The sequence below is a fragment of the Lepisma saccharinum genome, chromosome 7 (genome assembly GCF_977018435.1).
Source record: "Lepisma saccharinum chromosome 7, izLepSacc3.1, whole genome shotgun sequence".
In the NCBI taxonomy this organism is placed as follows: Eukaryota; Metazoa; Arthropoda; class Insecta; order Zygentoma; family Lepismatidae; genus Lepisma; species Lepisma saccharinum.
In genome coordinates this window covers 97,923,476-97,942,075 of record NC_139235.1, presented here as the reverse complement: position 1 = coordinate 97,942,075, position 18,600 = coordinate 97,923,476, and the positions used below count along the sequence as shown (strand labels likewise).

General features: G+C 36.5%; 1 protein-coding gene across 3 annotated transcripts in view; it reads right to left on the bottom strand.

Annotated features, from left to right (window-relative positions):
• Window positions 1-18,600, bottom strand: part of Bre1 (E3 ubiquitin-protein ligase Bre1) — a 100,970-nt gene that overhangs the window by 29,651 nt on the left and 52,719 nt on the right. For all 3 annotated transcript variants that reach the window (XM_083125714.1, XM_083125716.1, XM_083125715.1), the window contains exons 6-9: window positions 16,313-16,570; window positions 15,507-15,680; window positions 6,708-6,904; window positions 5,422-5,575 (exon numbers count right to left, since the gene is read on the bottom strand). In XM_083125714.1, coding sequence (XP_082981840.1) covers window positions 5,422-5,575; window positions 6,708-6,904; window positions 15,507-15,680; window positions 16,313-16,570 — 783 coding nt within the window. The remainder of the gene's footprint in view (window positions 1-5,421; window positions 5,576-6,707; window positions 6,905-15,506; window positions 15,681-16,312; window positions 16,571-18,600) is intronic.

Genomic DNA, 18,600 nt, shown 5'->3' with positions numbered 1-18,600 from the left:
TTCAGTGACATCGAATCGGTGAGACGGTTTGTTCACAGAAGGTCTCAGGGTTGGTGATTTACACTTTAGTATAATTTCTTTACTCAATCAATACAATATAATTTTAGTGTGACAACATACTAACTTCATTACAAGTGGCAATATTTTGTAAATTTCATGCTCATTTCAGAAGCAGTGGTGTTTCAACAAACCAATACTATAAATTACATATTTTGATGTATCAAATTGAAGCTGGCTGAGTGTTTATTTTTGAAAATTTGAAACACCACCACTTGTAATAAGAATGCATATTCTACTTACAATATTAAAATAGTGAATAAATCATTTTTTTTAAAATTTCATTCCACTGTACACCGTCAATCCTGTTGAATGATGTCATTCACATGTTCGATGAGGCCATCATTTGCGACAGTGACAGATGGTCCAGGTCATGGATCATCCTGCAGTGACATTCTTTCTTCGTAAAACCTCCGACCACTCCCTTTCCCATAACAGAGATAAACAATGTTCTCCATACACTGCCAACATTCGACGGTGAATGTCTCTCATACTAGCACCTTCCGCCACAAGGTAAAACACGACTGCTCGCTGCTCTTCCTTACTGGCCTCCAGGATATGCCAGACGGCAAGTTCCTGCAATTCGTACGGCTCACACTTGCACTGCTTCATACAAGCCTGCAACTGTAGTCTACTGGGCGACGACGGAACCCTCTTGGAGCCGTGGCATCTACATGTCGAAATATGAGAGGTGGCCTGTTTTCCACTGACTGACACTTATACAGTGCTTTCGTTTTGGCTCTGGGCCAAGATAGCATGTGAACAACTTTGAACAACTCTTATAACCCAGGTTAGTACTCGTTATGCAATATAAATATAATTGTCTACATGCAAAAGATTTGCACATAAATAAACGAGACCTCACGGGATGAAAATGTCGGCATCTGCACCATGTCTCACGATATCTCGGCCCAGAGCCAAAATGAACGCACTGTATTATGACCAGAGCTCGAAATGGGAATTTTCATGAAACGGAACGCTTTACTTTCGTTAACATGCTGTTGTTTGCTTTTTGTCTCCGATTATGACAGACGAGACGGAACAAGAAGGTTCCAGATATTCATGAATCAGAATGCCATTCCGGACCACCAGACAATGACACTTCAAAATTAATACAGTGCATGGAAGTATGAAAATCTTTCAGTAGCACTTCTTATGCTTGTTTATTCATTGGAATTGCATGACAAAATGCAAATTGATGCCAATCACCTTTCACACACACAATCATGTACTTCAAACTTACACATAAAAGTTTCCCTTCTTGCAAGATATAACAAGTTGACTCTATTATAGCCTTTACAACTTTTTAAAAGATAAGGATTTGTTCAAAATGGAATATCACTGATATGTGCACATTGCGACATAATACAGGGACTGGGAGAAAAAGCTGACTGTTTTGAAATGTGTTTATAAAGAACACAATTAATGTAATGCAAGGTTTAATAACCAAAATTGCTACAAAAACAATTGCCATTTTCAGTGCTTACATTAATTTTTCTTTGTTTTGAAAATTGTGTCCAATAAATGATGACCTCCATTCCTTGAACATTCATGTAGCCTTGCCTTTAAGTTGGACGTCGCCTTCACGAGCATTTAATTCGGAATTGTCGCTATTTCGTTGTGAATAGCTAACTTGAGATCACCAATTGTTGTTCAAATGTTCAAAAATGGTGTTTACCTTTGACACAATTGGATTGTTGTGTGAGGTCTTTGAACGGTGGAGTGGGTGGAGTGCTCATTGGCTTCGTCACTCAACGCCATTTCAGTTGAGATGGAGCAGTTCCCTGGCCCGATCTGACGATGTGTGATTATTTCCTCTGGGGCTACCTCAAATCAAAAGTGCATGTTGAAAGACCTCACACAATTGGTGATCTCAAGTTAGCTATTCGCAACGAAATAGCGACAATTCCGAATTAAATGCTCGTGAAGGCGACTTCCAACTTAAAGGCAAGGCTACATGAATGTGTAAGGAATGGAGGTCATCATTTATCGGACACAATTTTCAAAACAAAGAAAAATTAATGTAAGCACTGAAAATGGCAATTTTTGAAGCAAATTTTGATTATTAAACCTTGCATTACATTAATTGTTTTCTTTATAAACACATTTCAAAACAGTCAGCTTTTTCTGCCAGTCCCTGTAGTTGTAAAAATATGAAGTGAGGAAGTAATATTTCATTTTGGATTTAATTATTAGAGAAAATATCCAGTCCTTAAAAAACTTTCAATGAAACATCCAATGAATAAAGTAAGTATTTGAAAGGGATTAACAGAAGAACAATTTCAGTCACTAAACAAGAGAGCAAAGACTTTAATTTAAGAGCTGAGCCGATACCGCTTTGAACCCAACCCTAAAAACACTGTTACTAATACTTCAAAATTGTAACAAATTTTAAGTACTTCAGTTTTTCATTGAAACGACACTCTATCAATCTACCAGTCTTGCTTTCAAATACTAATAATTTGACATGAGATAATCAATTAATTATGAAATAAATTTCTGGTCAAAATATTGTTAAAACAGGGTGACTAATCTAGGACCATGAAAAAATTCAAGTATAATTCCCAGTTTTCAAGACAAGCTTTCCAAAAATTCAAGACTACAAGAAGATGTTTTCTCTCCTCCAACATTGCAAATTACCGCCTCTCAAACACAGTATATTAACAATATATAGTGTCTTTGTGATTCCAATGTATTTAAAAATTCTGATTCAATTCAATTAAACAATATATATATTTAAAATAGTATTAAATTTAAGGTGCGGAGTTTACATTTGCCATTACACATGCTCCGACTCGAAATACATCTACAAACACAAGTCACAAATGTTACGGGATATACTAATCTACGAAAAATTGTTTATTATATAAGAATTTCAAACTCAAATTTACCTAATCAAATTCAAGATATATATCTTATCTTCCACCTGTCAGATAAATTGTTCTGCAAAGGACCCTAAGAAAGTAAACAAATTGAGAGAATTCTGTTTTATTTTCCACGCAGCTTTCTTTTCCTTCCTTGATAAAAATAAAAGATATACTGTGAAACACTTGCATCAGAGCATTTATAATTATCTATAAACTGAATTGGATTTGGATTAATAAAAGTTGCAATTTTTTACATCTACGGAGAAAAATTTATGCATAATTCCCGGAGCCAAAAGTTCATATAATTTCTGGAATTCAAGGAATTCCCAGCAAGTAGGCACCCTGTAAAATGAATTTGCAATACCCAGGATATCTAGACTGTAAAAACATAATGTGTTGCATTTACAGGACCCCATGAGATAATCAAACTCTGGAAACAGTGTATTCAAACCAAAATCAAAACATCGGTAATGGTATCAGCTTAGCCCTATAATATAACAAAGATAAAAAGAGTATAAAGACATTCAGAAGAAAAAGAAAAAATATTGCATTTCCATCATCTTTTCATGTTATTTGAAGAGGATAAAATGGGCATCGCTGTCTCAAAAACCACAAGGAAATGGGAGAAATTTAATATGGTCTTGAAACATAAAATTATAAAAAAATTGAAATGCCAATTTAAAAAAAAACATTCCCATTTCCATCTTTATGGTTCGGATCAAAAACAATCACAAATAACACTGTTCTACAAAGGTTTTATTACTTACGTGAACATAAGTTTTTCTGAAGGAATTTGGTATGGGAAATTCAAATCCGTAATTATAATTTCGCTATCAGGGACAGTTTTTTAGTTATAAGGAAATAAAGTGTCTCATTTTGCTCAGAATCACCCTTAGTGATAAATGCAGGGAATTGTCAGATGAGCAGTTGTCAACATCTGCTTCTGAGCTTCTGTTTCAAATGTTGGCAGTTCTTTTACTAAGCTACATGATGTACCTGCAAGTTATTGTCAAAATACTAAGCATTGTGTTTGCAGCTTTTGTTTAAGTTGATATACTTTGCCTGTCAAAATCAACCAGGTAGCTTCCGCTACAACTGTGGAGTGGAGAATTGGCCTTTGCAAGGCAGAAGAGGATTCGATCCATCATGAAGAAGTGCCACAAACATTACCTTGGAATCGACCAATAAAATCTCCACCGCAGCACAAACATTACTAAATTTAGGCAAACGTGCCTATTTTGAAACTGACCACCTACTGACTGATCACAATGACGTTAGTGGTTTAACGAACGTTCATACGTTCTTCTGATGTCACAAAGAAACCTGGGAGATATTAGAAGCTAACTAACTCTCTAGCTTCTTAAGCCCAAAGGCGTATGGCTGCAGCAACACAAGCCTTCCATCTGTCCCTATCCTAGGCAAGATCTATCCAATATTTTCCATCCTTACCGATTTCCTTCAGGTCGAGATATTAGAAGAAATCCACGGAACATAATGAGTATAAGTGGAAGATAACTGGAAACTTCAAGATAGTTGCAATGATATTGGGAATGCAACATGGCTACACAAAGTATACCTGCTTTCTCTGCAAGTGGTATACCCGTGACAGAAGAACCATTGCACAAAAGAGAATTGGTCTCAACAAAATTGACAAGTGGGAGAAAAATTATACAGCATGTGGTGTTCCTCTTCACACCAAGCTAGGCCTTACGAAACAATTTGCAAAGACTCTGGACACAACTGGAAGAAGATTTAAGTGTATTTCAAATTGCCTCATCTTTCACCAGCCAAACGAAAGAAAGGTACTTTGTGGGACTTCAAATTAGAGAACTTCAGCAAATCCAGAGTTTGAAGCATGTCTAACAGACAAAGGAAAAAATAGCATGGATATATTGTTATATGCAATATAAATTGCAAAAAATTTATTACATTTTTTTGAAAATAAGTATTATATAACAATTCTGTGTGCGAATATTGTGTCACATATCACACTTATAACTTTTGAACATAATATACTAGGTTTCGAGAAAGGATGATTAAATTATTCCACAAGTTCACTCAGTATTCACCTTAAAATTGCAAGAATTTTAGATAAAATAAAAATCACGATTACTCGTAAAGTATCCCTGACAGAGAAAATCTAAATACAGATTTGAAATCAGCGTAAAATTTGCAATAGGAATCAGAACTTTTTCCTCCAGAAAAAATAAAAGTTTTTTTTTTTGTAGAACAATGTAATTCTTCAGCACCAAAAATCAGCAGGTATCCTCTAGTTTCATTGGTGCCCAGTTCTCCCTAAAGAATTAATTAGTTTATTTTCTAATGTAAAGGCTTCATCCATACATGTGTAAATGAATAGCATCTTTTCTATTGGTAATTTTCTCTATACACGAGTATTTCAATAATCATTAAAAATTATTAAAGCAAAAAATGTATCCCTGTTTACTAACTATATTGAACTTCATGCAAATATGAACAATAGTTTCTCTGCACTCACCTGCATTTTCTTCAATTGCATGCGCAAATCTTCTAACTCTGCCCTTGTTTTCTTCTCAGCCGCCATTAATTGTACCTTGTCCCTTTGCTCTTTACTAACTCCTTTGTACATGTCCAGGAGAAGTTTCATTTCCTTTTGGTCATTTAAAGCTTTCCTGCAGATACAAAATTATTAATTTGCATTATTCTGACAAACTGAAAAAATGTCTGCTTTCCGTTATATCCAAGCAGGCAATCAGAACGGCATGCATCAAGCAGCTGAAGAGTAATTAGTATTTCTTGTGCCCTAGTTGTTATTGTTTTATTCTTGTTATATATGTGTGTGTTTGTGTGCCTGTAGCACTTGCATTCCATTATGTTTCATAACCTTTTAGCAAGGATGAATTCAAATGTGGGAGGTTTGAATGGAACACGCTGTCTGAATAAGAGTATCTGTCTCTTGGAATTCCACAAACAACCAAACGACTTCAAAGCTGATGCACGGGCCTAGCTGTCCAAAGGCTTCTGCTTTTAACACTACCAGTATCTCTAGATTAACAGTGATCACAGATACATCTCCAACTCTGCTTTGGCCAGTCAGCATACAAACTAGGATCAGTGTACCATACGCACTGGGAGAACTGCATGCCAGCAACCATTCAGGGTCTGAAAGTTGCACATAGGTGGCACTGAAGGAGATTAATTAAATTCTTTCTGGTTGATTACAGTGAAACTTATTACACAAAATAAACATTCCCCCTTCTAATAGCACATTTATGTAGTTATCAGAGTATTATGTTTTTGCTTCTCAAAATATTTACAGCAGAATTAATCAATTTTCAATGATTTGCATAACTCACAGGATATTTCAGACTTCAGATAAATAAACTCTAAATTTTGGGTTCTCAAAGTTTATTTCACATTTTGTAGTTGTTTTCGTCTCATTTTGTGACAAAGCATGGTAGGAAAATGCACCTCACACCTTCCAACACCCCCCCCCCCCAAAGAACATTACAGTGTTATATCACATTTCCTGTTTCCGTCAAAAACAAAATACATGCCTCTAGATATAGGTATTACCAGGTTGGGAAAAATTAAATAAAGACCATTTCATATTTAATTGAACTGAAAGCAATCTGTCTGCCATCTTACTTGAAAGTTGTCATTTATCCTCCTCCTCCAAAAAAAATAATTGCACTAACAAATACACTAAATACTGACTTTACTACTTTTTAGAAAAACTGACAAGTACAGACCACAATGAAAAAGTGACTTTTACTGACTATTTCCCACCTGCGTTATACTTACTTCAGTTGTGCTTTGAGATCACGAACTAATTCACATTCAATGCTTTTGGAATCTTTGGCCCGTCCATGCTGTTCCCTATAGTCCTTCTCGGTCTTCGGTTCTTTCTTGATGTCCTTATCCCTCTTGTTATCCTTTTCCTTCTTCGAAGGAGATGTCAACGATCTATCCTTGTCCCCGTTCCTTTCACAGTCATCAACCTGCAGGAAAGATAGAATACATACATGTAGCAGACTTACTGATCACTGTAAACATTTCTGTGAACCACTGGCCTTGGAACAATGTAGTGAAGCTTCCCAGACACAAAAAAAAAAAAAAAAAAAGACATTTCACCTGATCACAGTAAATACAGTGTGTATCATAATAAACAACTTTAAGAATTTATTTCGATGTTGTGTATGAATCCGTAACACCGTAAGTTTCTATGAATGTCTACAAATGACTACAAATGTTCGGTGTGGCTTCCACCAGTTATGCGACACACGTCCTGTCGAAATTATTTGATTAATTTCCTTTATTCTACTTAGCTTCTTGTGCCACTTTTGGCTAATTTGCGAAGATGGGAATGAGTGATGACGTGATGAAATTGATGAATGGACGCTCACAAACATCCAGGTCGGGATGTGCTAACCACTCCACCACGGGGGGTGGCCCGTCGAAATTCCATTTCTTGCCACACTTTTCCCAAGAACTCCTCGTCCACCAAAGCAAGTGTGTTTCTTATTCTCTCCCTTAGCTGTTGCACATTCTACAGCATAGGTGCGGCACATAGAGTTCGTCTTTCGCAAAGTCCCAAATGCAGAAGTCTAAGGGGTGCAAGGTGTGGGAAGTTTAAGACGCAGCCTACTTCTTCTGCACCTGTGAAAGTCGCCACTCTTTAACACTACACCAGCACCACAATGACTGTGTTTACAGATAAACCTGATAAGCAGTTTGCTCTATTATGACACACGCTGCACTAGCATCAACTATTAGATGTGAACTTGTACCTCAGCAACTATAGCTCCTGAGAGAGGGTTTTGTAAAGTCGGAAATAGCATCTTGGGATAAGCCCTAATTCACTTTTGCTCCTAACTTCCCAAAGCCAGGATAGCATCCGTTCATGTGGAGAAACTACTTGTAAGCACGTAGGATGTAAACAATTCATGGGGAGAGGATAGGAGTCATTGTCCCTCCAAACTGTCCAAAAAAAAAAAAAGCTCTTGTGGCATGTACAGGAAAACCTCGTTAATACGATATTGGTTAATACGAAGTACCCTTTAATCCGAAGTTCTTCCCATTCCCCAGCCGATAAGATAGGGTTTATAATGTATTTCAGTACGGATAAATCGAAATACGGATAATTTTTAATACGAAGTTGTTTACAAGACCCTTCCGCAAAACTGGTTTCGCTTAATTCAAAGTAGACACCTGCGTAAGTTGACAAGAGAAGATCGAATGTGGAGAGAGCTTGGACGTTATTTTAACTTGACCTTGACATGTTTCCTTGTTCTAAGAGCTGCTGACAACTCTAGGGAAGCAGCCCGAAATGCCCGCTGGACATTGACATTCTTTGTCATTGTGCATGGGAGGTCAAGCTCTTTCCGCCACCTTGGAAATATTCACCAGTGCTAGATGAGAAATGCGAGATAAGATCGCACGAATGTTCCAAAATACGCGATGATTTCCCTTCTGCCACCTGCTGCTCTAACTTCCAGCTGGTCTCATTGTGTTTACGCTGCAGCTGGCGCCAGTGTTTAGTCTACCGTCTGGAAAGCTCTCGCTTGCCGATAACTGCAATGACTCATCCAGTGCGAAGGAATAAGCTTCATTGTTTTGAACCTCGCAAACCCATATAATCCCCATTTGCTTCAGAACCATTAGCGTGCTGCTGTTAAAAAACAAAAAAAACACGCAATGCCCAATGTAGGAATACGAGAGGAAAAATTTTGGCGGAGCGAGAGTTTGACCTCCAGAATACTCCTGAAACCTACAATAACAATAAATTGTCGATTATTCTGAAAATACGCAAGTTTCGTAAAGCCTGTTTTTAGTTCATTTTATGCTGATGAGCTAAGCGGGACTAAATATACAGTTTAAAGAGGGATCCAAACCAGAGTCATTATCGAGTGCGGCACTGTTTAATGTGTCCTAGGATACACATTGTGTGCAAACAGATCGCAAGTTGTGTGTTTACTTTTTCAGAGTGGATTACAATGCAAGTTGAGGAAGAGTTTGAACTGATCCCTGCAAAGGGGGAGGGCGAATATGAAGTTAACTGAAGCAAAGAATACGTGACTTTTTTTACGATGTGTTTTAGACAGCCGAACCAGAACGAAATTTACAGCCCCGATTTTTTTGTTTTGTTTTGTGCCAGGGAAAGGTTGTTTTCTGTACCTAAAGAATCTTCTCTTACCAGTTAATCCAGTAACGGACAATGTTCTAGTGAACGCCCATAAAATCCAATATTCATTCTGTCCGATTATCTCCCGTCTCTTGCTCGCGCCAGTGTGACTACTGTCAAGATTCTTCAGAGTTTCACTTCTTGGAATAAACGAGATTGTTTTCCTTTCCCTAGGTCTCCTTGCAAACGGGTTTCTTATGAACTAAAATTATAAGAATTTCGTGGAAGAGCAACGACTTCGCACAATTAAAAGAAAATATCGTTTTTATAAGACTTTTTGCCACGACATGCATCCCGTGCATAACCGGTTGTATAACTAGGCAGGATAAATGGTATTAACAGTCTCCTTGGAATATTTGTGTCCGCGTTAAGCTCCATGTTCTCATTTTGTGTAACATTTTTTACACTTTCTTTAAAACGTACAATATTATTATATAGTACATATAAAGCTTATTTTCTGAGCTACCACCAAGTATAAAACATCCTTTGTGGGGGTAATTTATACTCTACTTTATTTACACCTGAAAACAGGCGCCATCTTGAAAAGTTTGGATAACTCGAAGTCGTTTAATACGAAGTTGATATTTTTTGGTCCCTTGAACTTCGTATTAACGAGGTTTTCCTGTATACGTAACAGTTATAGGTAGGTGGAATCCTTCAAGCACACAACTTCCACCCTCACAAGAACAATGACATTCTTGAATCCAAACTTGCATTTCCTTCTACTTTCCATAGATTTTCCGCCACTTTGGCCTCTCGTGGAAATATGAATGAATGATGATTAAATAGGACAGATGTTCTGCCCCGGCCAGAACATGACACACAACATTTTCAAAAGTAAATTCTTGTTACGTAGACTATCCACACCATTACTTTTATAATGACAATGGGATTAAGTTTGGCAATGATTAAAATATGTATACTTCTCTGAATTCACAGATATTGATACATTCAGTTAGAACTGATTCATGGTGGAGTGGTTAGCACAGTGTACTATGAGGTCAGGGGTAACAGGTTTGAATCCCAGCCTGGGCATGGGTGTTCTCTTTTGAGTGTCCCTTCATTAATTTCATCATATCATCACTCATCCTTATCGAAAAACTGATTCTTGGCTCACCGAGTTCCCCAAATGAAATGTACCCCTCGCAAGTGCCAATTCTGAATCTATAACTGTGTGTACTTATACAAAGAGGATAAATTTCCCTACTTATTCCTGCCACTATGAACTATGGTAGTATGTAGTTGGTATTTGCTCATCTAGTGATAAGATGATAAAGGTTACATTAGATAGTCATACTATTAATTCAGAAATGACCCAGTGAGGTGTGTCTTAATGCTACATGAATGATCGGGCTCAATTCTCCAAAGCAGGTGACTTAGGTAGGAAATTTTCAAGCCTTGTCCTTGCGCAAGTGGCTTTATGGCTCACTCAGCCTCTTATCAATTGGTCACTGAAATGTGTCTCAAACTGCGCTATCTACATGTTGCTATTTTATTGTTGAGATTAATTAAAAATCTAAGATTAAAGAAAGTAAAATGACACTTTACAATTTGAGAGTTCTGGAATTGATGTTAATGCTTGATAACCCACTTTATTACCACACATGCCAAATACCTCATATATAGAGGCATGCAAATTTAGTTTTTGATGAAAAAACGAAATATGAAATAACATGCTGTAATGTTCATTTTTCATGTTTCTGAAAGGTGTGAGGTGCATTTTTCTACCCTGTTTTTTCACGAAATAATGCGAAATGAACTGCAAAATGCGAAATATACTCTTAAGATGAAATTTGCCGTTTATATACCGACGCGACACTTTCTGAAGTCTGAAGTATCCTGTGAGTTATGCAATTTACGGAAAATTGATTAATTCTGCTGTAAATATTTGAAAAGCAAAAATGGACTGCTTTACACAGGAATAAACTTAATACTCTGGTAACTACATAAATGTGCTATTAGAAGGGGTAAGTTTATTTTGTGTAATAAGTGTAGTTTTTAAATCAAATTTAGGATTATATTCACAATTTTAAAACCAAAATGTCATTTTATATAGCACTTTTGATGTGATTATTCACCGCTATAACACCGAAATTTTATTTTATTTACCGCTTTTGAACCCGAAATCGACTCTGTTTTTGTACCGAAATTTTGCTTTTCTATTTACCAAAAATATGTGCCTCTACTCATATATTCTTAAGTCTCATATCATGCACAAATCCACAGAATGTTATCAAAGAACCTTTTTACTAATATCACCAGATATTTACACTTCTACATGACCAAGAAACCCCAAAAGTGCACCTAGCAAATGCTTTCTCCATTCATGTATTTGAAGTACACAGACAATATTTAATTTGTATTGGAACTATAACTCAGAACATTGAACTCCCTTTTCAATTCTGATACCGATTATTCTTAGTACATTTCACCAGTTCCACTGAGTTTTGACTTTGATAACGAGAATAATCTAGTAACACATTAGCAGTAATGTCAGACAGTAAAGTCAAATTTTGCACCAGTACAATCATCAAGTCCAGAATTCCCACCAGAAACTTATTAATACATTGGCTTGAGTATGCTGTGCCCTTGAATAAGTTACGCACCTGGTTATCGAAGGAAAGAAATCCAGATTCTTTATCTTCTTAATGCAACATCTGTATAAATATACTAACCGTTTCCACATGTATATGTTTGTAAACCAAACAGACTGAGGACTAAGGTCTTTCCGTTGGGTGATGGATAGTCAGCACAGGGAATTGAACCCAGGACCACTTGCACCAAAAGCAAGAGCATGAACCATTATATTACACAGGAGTTTGCATTTGTTTATGCTTGCATTAGGTGTTGGAATCATAATTGCAGGTACCGAATTCTTTTACAAATTACTGAGTTCTCAAGATTTGGTTGAGGCAAAAGGATACTAGATTTGAATACGGAACATTTTAATTCGCAACCATAAGGGAACCCTTGATCAAGTAGAAAAAAAGTTTCAGAAAGCATACTAGGGCAATTTGACCTATCTATCTGTAAATAGCCTGTAATTTAGTGCAAATTCTACAATTTTTTAATTATTTTTATGTTTATATAATTCATAGTCATAGTTTTGTAAAGTAAATGTTGACATACACAGTTTATTTTTCAAACTAGGATACCCATGGCAGTAACCTAGTTACAAACATTAATTAAGGAGGTTATTTCAATTTTATAGTAGATTGGTAGAATATATCTATAAAATAATCAATAATCAGTAAAATTAAATATTATATCAGTTTTATGGTTAACCTTTTAACTGGGTATGACGTAATACTCCGTTCTGGCTCTACTGATTTATAATGGGCATGACGGGATACTACGTTCTCATGTTCTTACTGCTGATATCTGTTGTGTATGACGAGATACTTCGTAAAATTACTTTCTTCTTTGTTTCACCAGATGGCTCTGACTTCCAGACTGTTGTAACCGTTAGAGTTAGCGGGAAGCAACGAACACAGCCCGACGTTCAGTTCTATCGCGTATGCAATAATGGCTCAGGCAAATCGGAAGCGACGGCGTGTTTTTCCTGCTGAGGAAATCCGAGATATATTGGATTGTGATGCCGAATCGGAAGAGTTTTCGGGTGAATCTAGTAATGATGGCTGGTGCAGTACAGATAACGATTATTCCAGCAGTGAGGCGCATCCTGTAAGTGGGACAGACAATGAAGAAGAGGAAGAATTGGAACCTGCATCAAAGAGTTTCGTAAGTAACGGAGGAATTAGACCAAAGTTTCCATTTGTTGCAGTAAGTGGTTTGCATGCTCAATTTGATGATGAAAAAGACGTTGTAGAGTACTTTGACACATTTATAGGCAGTGATATGTGTCAGTTGATTGCCGAGCCAACAAATACGTATGCAAGTCAGTTTTTGTTGGCACATCCCAACTTGAAGGCTCGGTCTCGAGCAAGAGACTGGGTTGATACAAATAAAGACGAAATAAGAACTCTGATTGGTTTGTTGCTATTGCAAGGAATTGTTCACAAACCAGAGAATGGCATGTATTTTTCTAAACGTGTTTCTATTATTACACCATATTTTCTAGAAATTATAAGTGAAAAGAGATTTCATTTGCTTCTGAAGTTCCTCCATTTTGCTGATAATTTTAAATTTGATCCCCTTATGCACAACAAAAAGCTGCACAAGATTCATCCTATTCTTGACCATGTAAAGACAAAATTTTCATCTGTATACACTCCTGAACAAAACATATGTGTCGATGAATCGCTTCTTCTCTGGAAAGGGCGACTGGGATGGAAGCAATACATCCCTTCAAAAAGAAGTCACTTTGGAATCAAAGTGTACAAGCTCTGTGAAAGCAACTCAGGATATGTGTGGAATTTCGTAGTGTACACTGGAAAGGACACTGATTATGGACAAAGACATCCTGGTGAAAAACTTCTTCACGAATTGTGTTGGAACTTGCCAATAACTTGCTTGAAAAGGGATATTGCCTGTACCTGGACAACTGGTACACCAGTCCCAAACTAATTGACACATTATGTGCTCGAAACACTGATGTTGTTGGGACAATGAGAACCAACAGAAAGGAGTTCCCTCTGTCAGTGAGGAGTGCCAGATTGAAAAAAAGGAGAAACAGAGGCAGCATTTCGAGGTAAACAGATGATCATGAAATGGAAAGACAAGCGGGATGTTACACTGGTCACCACATTTCATGATGGCAGCATGGAAAATGTAACATCAAGAAAAGGAATTGTACAGAAACAATCTGTTGTACTTGATTGTAGATAAAAATGATGGTCAAATTGGCATCTACACAATGGCTAGAGAGCGTTTGAAGAAATATTATCAGAAGATGTTCCGCTATTTACTTGATCTTGTGTGCCTGAATGCCTTTATATTATACAAGAAAAATGGTGGACAATTGTGTAGGCTTGATTTTCTCAGGGTATTAGCTGAAAACTTATCCTCATCTGGTGGGGTACAGAAGTCTGCCAGCAGGGGCCGTCCGTCTAGAAGTCCAGCACCAAGTCGACTCATGCGACGATGTTTTCCAGACATGCTGCCTGCAACTTCAAAAAGGTACCCTACAAGAAGATGTGTTGTATGTTGGAGCAATGGAAAAAGAAAGGAAACATCGTATTGGTGCTCTGACTGTGAAAAAGCTCTGTGCGTTGTGCCATGTTTTCATGCATATCACACTGACAAAAGTTTAAAACTATGAACTATTTTAGGTGTAACTATTGTATTTGAAAGCATTGTAATTGTAAACATTGTAGTTGTAAACATTGTAACTTTATAATTGTAAACAATATATTTGTGAACATTTCATTTGAAATCTCGACATTGTAAAAACATAGATGATTTTAAACCGAACTAAATATATAAACATTCCTTTTGTAACCATTGCAATTGTAAACATTGTAATTGTAATCATTGTAGTTGTAAATCTCGCATATTGAAAAATGTACAACAAGGACCAATAAAAGAATAAACAATACCTAAATGGTATGCCATGGAGCACAGAGATATTAACTAAAATATTGGTTTACGAAATTCATCAATTTATCAACAAAAATTCCCAGGGCAGATTGGGCTTTCGACGAGGAAATTACCCAGTTAAGAGGTTAAACCACATAACATGGCTTCACAAGAAATTTTCAAAACATCTGTGATCAAAGTAGAGAAAATCCAAGTTGTGATGTCATTTCTCTCCCAACCATGTTTTCAGAACTTAATGAAACCAAGCAGCCGTTTGAACAGCATGGTGTGTCAATAAACGTTTAGGCAAGTGATGTGTATGACAATACCACTACAAAAACAAACACACTGGGCTGTACCAGGAATTGAACCCAGGACCCCTTGATACCAAGGGGATAGCATCACCACTACACCAGTGTGGAAACCATAAATGCCAATGGCAATTTTGGCTGTGCATACCTACAGGAAACAAAATTTATCGACGGTTTGATGAGAGGTAACAGTTGTCACATTCATGTCCTCTAATTGATGTAAAACTTTGTCGCAGTTGTACAGCAGCTGTCCGTGTATGTATCAAAGTATATCGACTCAGACCTAAATGACAGTATTTAGAAGATGTTTCAACTATTCCAATACAAAATAGCTAGAGAACTTCTGTCCCAACATGCATCACAAGACTGACAAAATATCTACAGAGAAACAGAAACAGGGATACGAATCCTACCGAATTTACATTACAGCTTCTTTGCAAGTGTTCTAGTTCACGAACATTATCCTTACAACCACAGCATTACAAGCTAACATCCCGTGAGATGAAGTGGAAGAGGAGAGGATGGCATATACTGAAGGACAGAAGAACGTGTGAGCAGGCCAGAGAGTTAAGTAGGAGACAAGGAGAACCCTTTTCCCTCTCTCTGTCCCCGATGTGAGTCTGGTCTCACCTCCAAGTCGTCATCCCCCTCTTTCTTCACGTTCACGCCTGGCTCTTCCTTCACCTGCACCAGTGCCTGGTTCATGGAATCTTCCTCTTTGCAGGATGATTCCGATGAAGAGCCTTCCTTATTCTCTGCAGGAACATGCTGACGGGCCAACAAGTCTTCATAGTCCTTTTTCAGCTGGAATAAAGAATGTATAGCTGAATGCTCAATGCAAATAATCATACATTGTAATAATAATGATAAAAAAAGGCTTTAACATCACGTCAAGTGTTGTCAGCATTATATATGGTAGGAATGGGACAGATTAATTGGTATTTTATTGGTATGGACCGAAGTAGGCATATCGATGTACCGATCCAATATATCTATAAATATATTATAACTTAGTGCATATTTATGCCATTTTGTTATAATTCTTATGGATAATCTCCATGCCCTAAGTTTGAAAAAGTAAATGTCTAAATATGCAACTTCTCTTCCACTGCAGTCACCTTGAAACAGACATTTATTAAATAGTTCAGTGAACCATTCAGGCTCTTCAAGGACCATTTGGAATTTTATATCAGATCGGTAGAATATCGGTAAATTTCATATCGGTACTTTATTGGTTTCGGCCACAATTTCCTTTCGACCCATCCCTAACTTTGACATTTTATGTTATACGTCAGCTGTGATTTCTTTACGTAAATATGTCAAAAACTACTGGTTGCATTTCAAATATCAGGCATCTTCCAATTGATTTTAAAAACTTACAATGGGTTTAGCAGCATAAATGTATCTACCACTATTAGCTTATAAAAAGTTAATACCTTGGGAATTTCTGCATTTGCTTCTTTGTACTTCCTTTTGTAGCGGTGAACCTCTCCCTTTAGCTGTGTGTTGTGGTTCTGTAAAGACGTGATCAAATGCCTCATTTCCCTATTGATTGGTCCAGTCTGTTCATTTGCTGCTAGATTCTGCTCAAATTCTATCCGAAGCATTTCATACTCTTTCCTCACTTGAGCCAACATGTCCTCCAGCTGAATTACCTCGGTCCTCAGTTTCTTCTGATTCATCAGTTCATCACTCTGAAACAGAACAAGGTTAGTTGTGTATGCATATTCCATGCAATTTTTATCTCTGGGGTAGATTAAAAAATGTTGTATACAAGCTAAATCGACACATGCTGGTAGAACTGAAACATAACATCCATGAAGAAATTACGAACATTAATCAAGAAGAACTGTAGTGAGTTATGGGTAACTTCATCAAGAGATGTCAAAAATGTGTGAACAACGAAGACAGCCAGTTTCAGCACCTTCTTTCGTAAACTGGTAAGTAAATAAATCACTCTTTAAACTAGTTAAGGAAACTTGCATGCTTGATTCACGTAGCATCTACAGTGCCGACATACGTATGGGCGCAAGTGTCTGATTGTTGATAGTGCAAACACCGATGCAGTGGTCTACACTTAAATGGATAGCTCAGCTCTGTACATGCAAGGAAAGCACCCAATGCCAAATTTAGTTAAAAATCAGGTTAAATGGACAACCAGAAGGAGAGAATATAAATAAGGATCAAAACCCATCAACATGTGAGTTTGTTTTCTTTCTCTTCTTGATAATGCCAAAGTGACATCCTCAAAATAACAATGGCCTTTCTGAGGGTTTTATTCAAGCCATGGTGCTGTTAATGATTTCATCCTCATTTTTACCTTGGGATGAACAAATTCTGATGCCCATATATTGCTACTGGCCAATAGTAGTAGTATCAATATTAGAAAGTTACAGTAAAAATTTAACCAACAATACCAAGTAAAATGGATAATGTTATTTCATTTTACACCATTGTTATGATTTTCAAGCATCAGTACCAGAATCTGTAAGAATATCAGCATGGGCTTGGGTATTGGATGAAAGTGAATCAGCAGTAATTTTAACTTATGTAAGACTAACTACCAACAACTATGCCAATTACAACAACAACAACAACAACAACAACAAAAGGAAAAAAGAAAATAAATTTTCACTTATTGTGATTCCGATGATCAAACAACAAAAACACAGTGGAACCTTGATTCTATGTTTTTCAGACGACCAAACTGAAAAAACTTGGGAAAATGTAAAATAGAGGAAAACTTTGTAACATTTTATTGTATTAGGACCATCAAGATTGAGTGTATAATGCAGGAAAATGTAAAATCCGGGAACGTAAAATCGAGGTTCCACTGTACATTAACAACAAATACGAGAAAAAACAATTTCACATTTTAACATAATCCACTCAACTTCCGTAGTAGATACTGTTTTGAAACAATATCGATTCTCTCACCAATTGCCATTCACACCCAGCTGGAATTTTCTATTGGTTCCAATTGAAATTTCAATTAAAATGAATCTGATTGTATCAAATGCCTAATATAGGTCTGATTCTATCAAATGCCTAATATAGGTATCGGAATGTATTGGTTTCAATCAGAATCTCAACTGAAACCAATTTCTGGTGAATTGTATCCAATTGTAAGTTTGCATAGATTGTAGAATCAAAATGTTATAAATTCATTTATTGCATCAAAGCATAGATAGTTTAATTCTTGACACCACAATTCCTGTGATTTAGAAGTTCTTTGGAAAAATAACAGACTTGAACTGAATATCTTCTGAATTCTAATGCATACTACTGAAGTCAGATTTATCTTAATAAATACCTAAGAAAAACAATTTCTTAAGAACCAACTCAACCTTAAAGAAGCTAGTAGTTGGAATAAATGTTCACATTAGTTCCCATGTTTTTGCAATATGGAATTTCTTATGTGTATGTACTAATGCAAGTGGAAAAATGAGCAATCTCTTGATGAACTAAGTCAATCTCAACAGTGTTTTGTTTGTTTATCACTTTTTAAAGTGTTGAGGGTCAGATTCTTTGTTCAAGCTAATTTGTTGCTGTTTTTGCATATATAAAAGAACAACATGTCAATTTATGACTAAAGGAGCATGTTTTTCATTTTCTCTAAGTGTGTTAAACACAATGAAGCTACAGAGTTAAAAACGTGTTCAAATATTTGAAAAATTTTGTATGTGCAAGTTGTTCTAAGTTACAAATTTCACATGCTTTACCA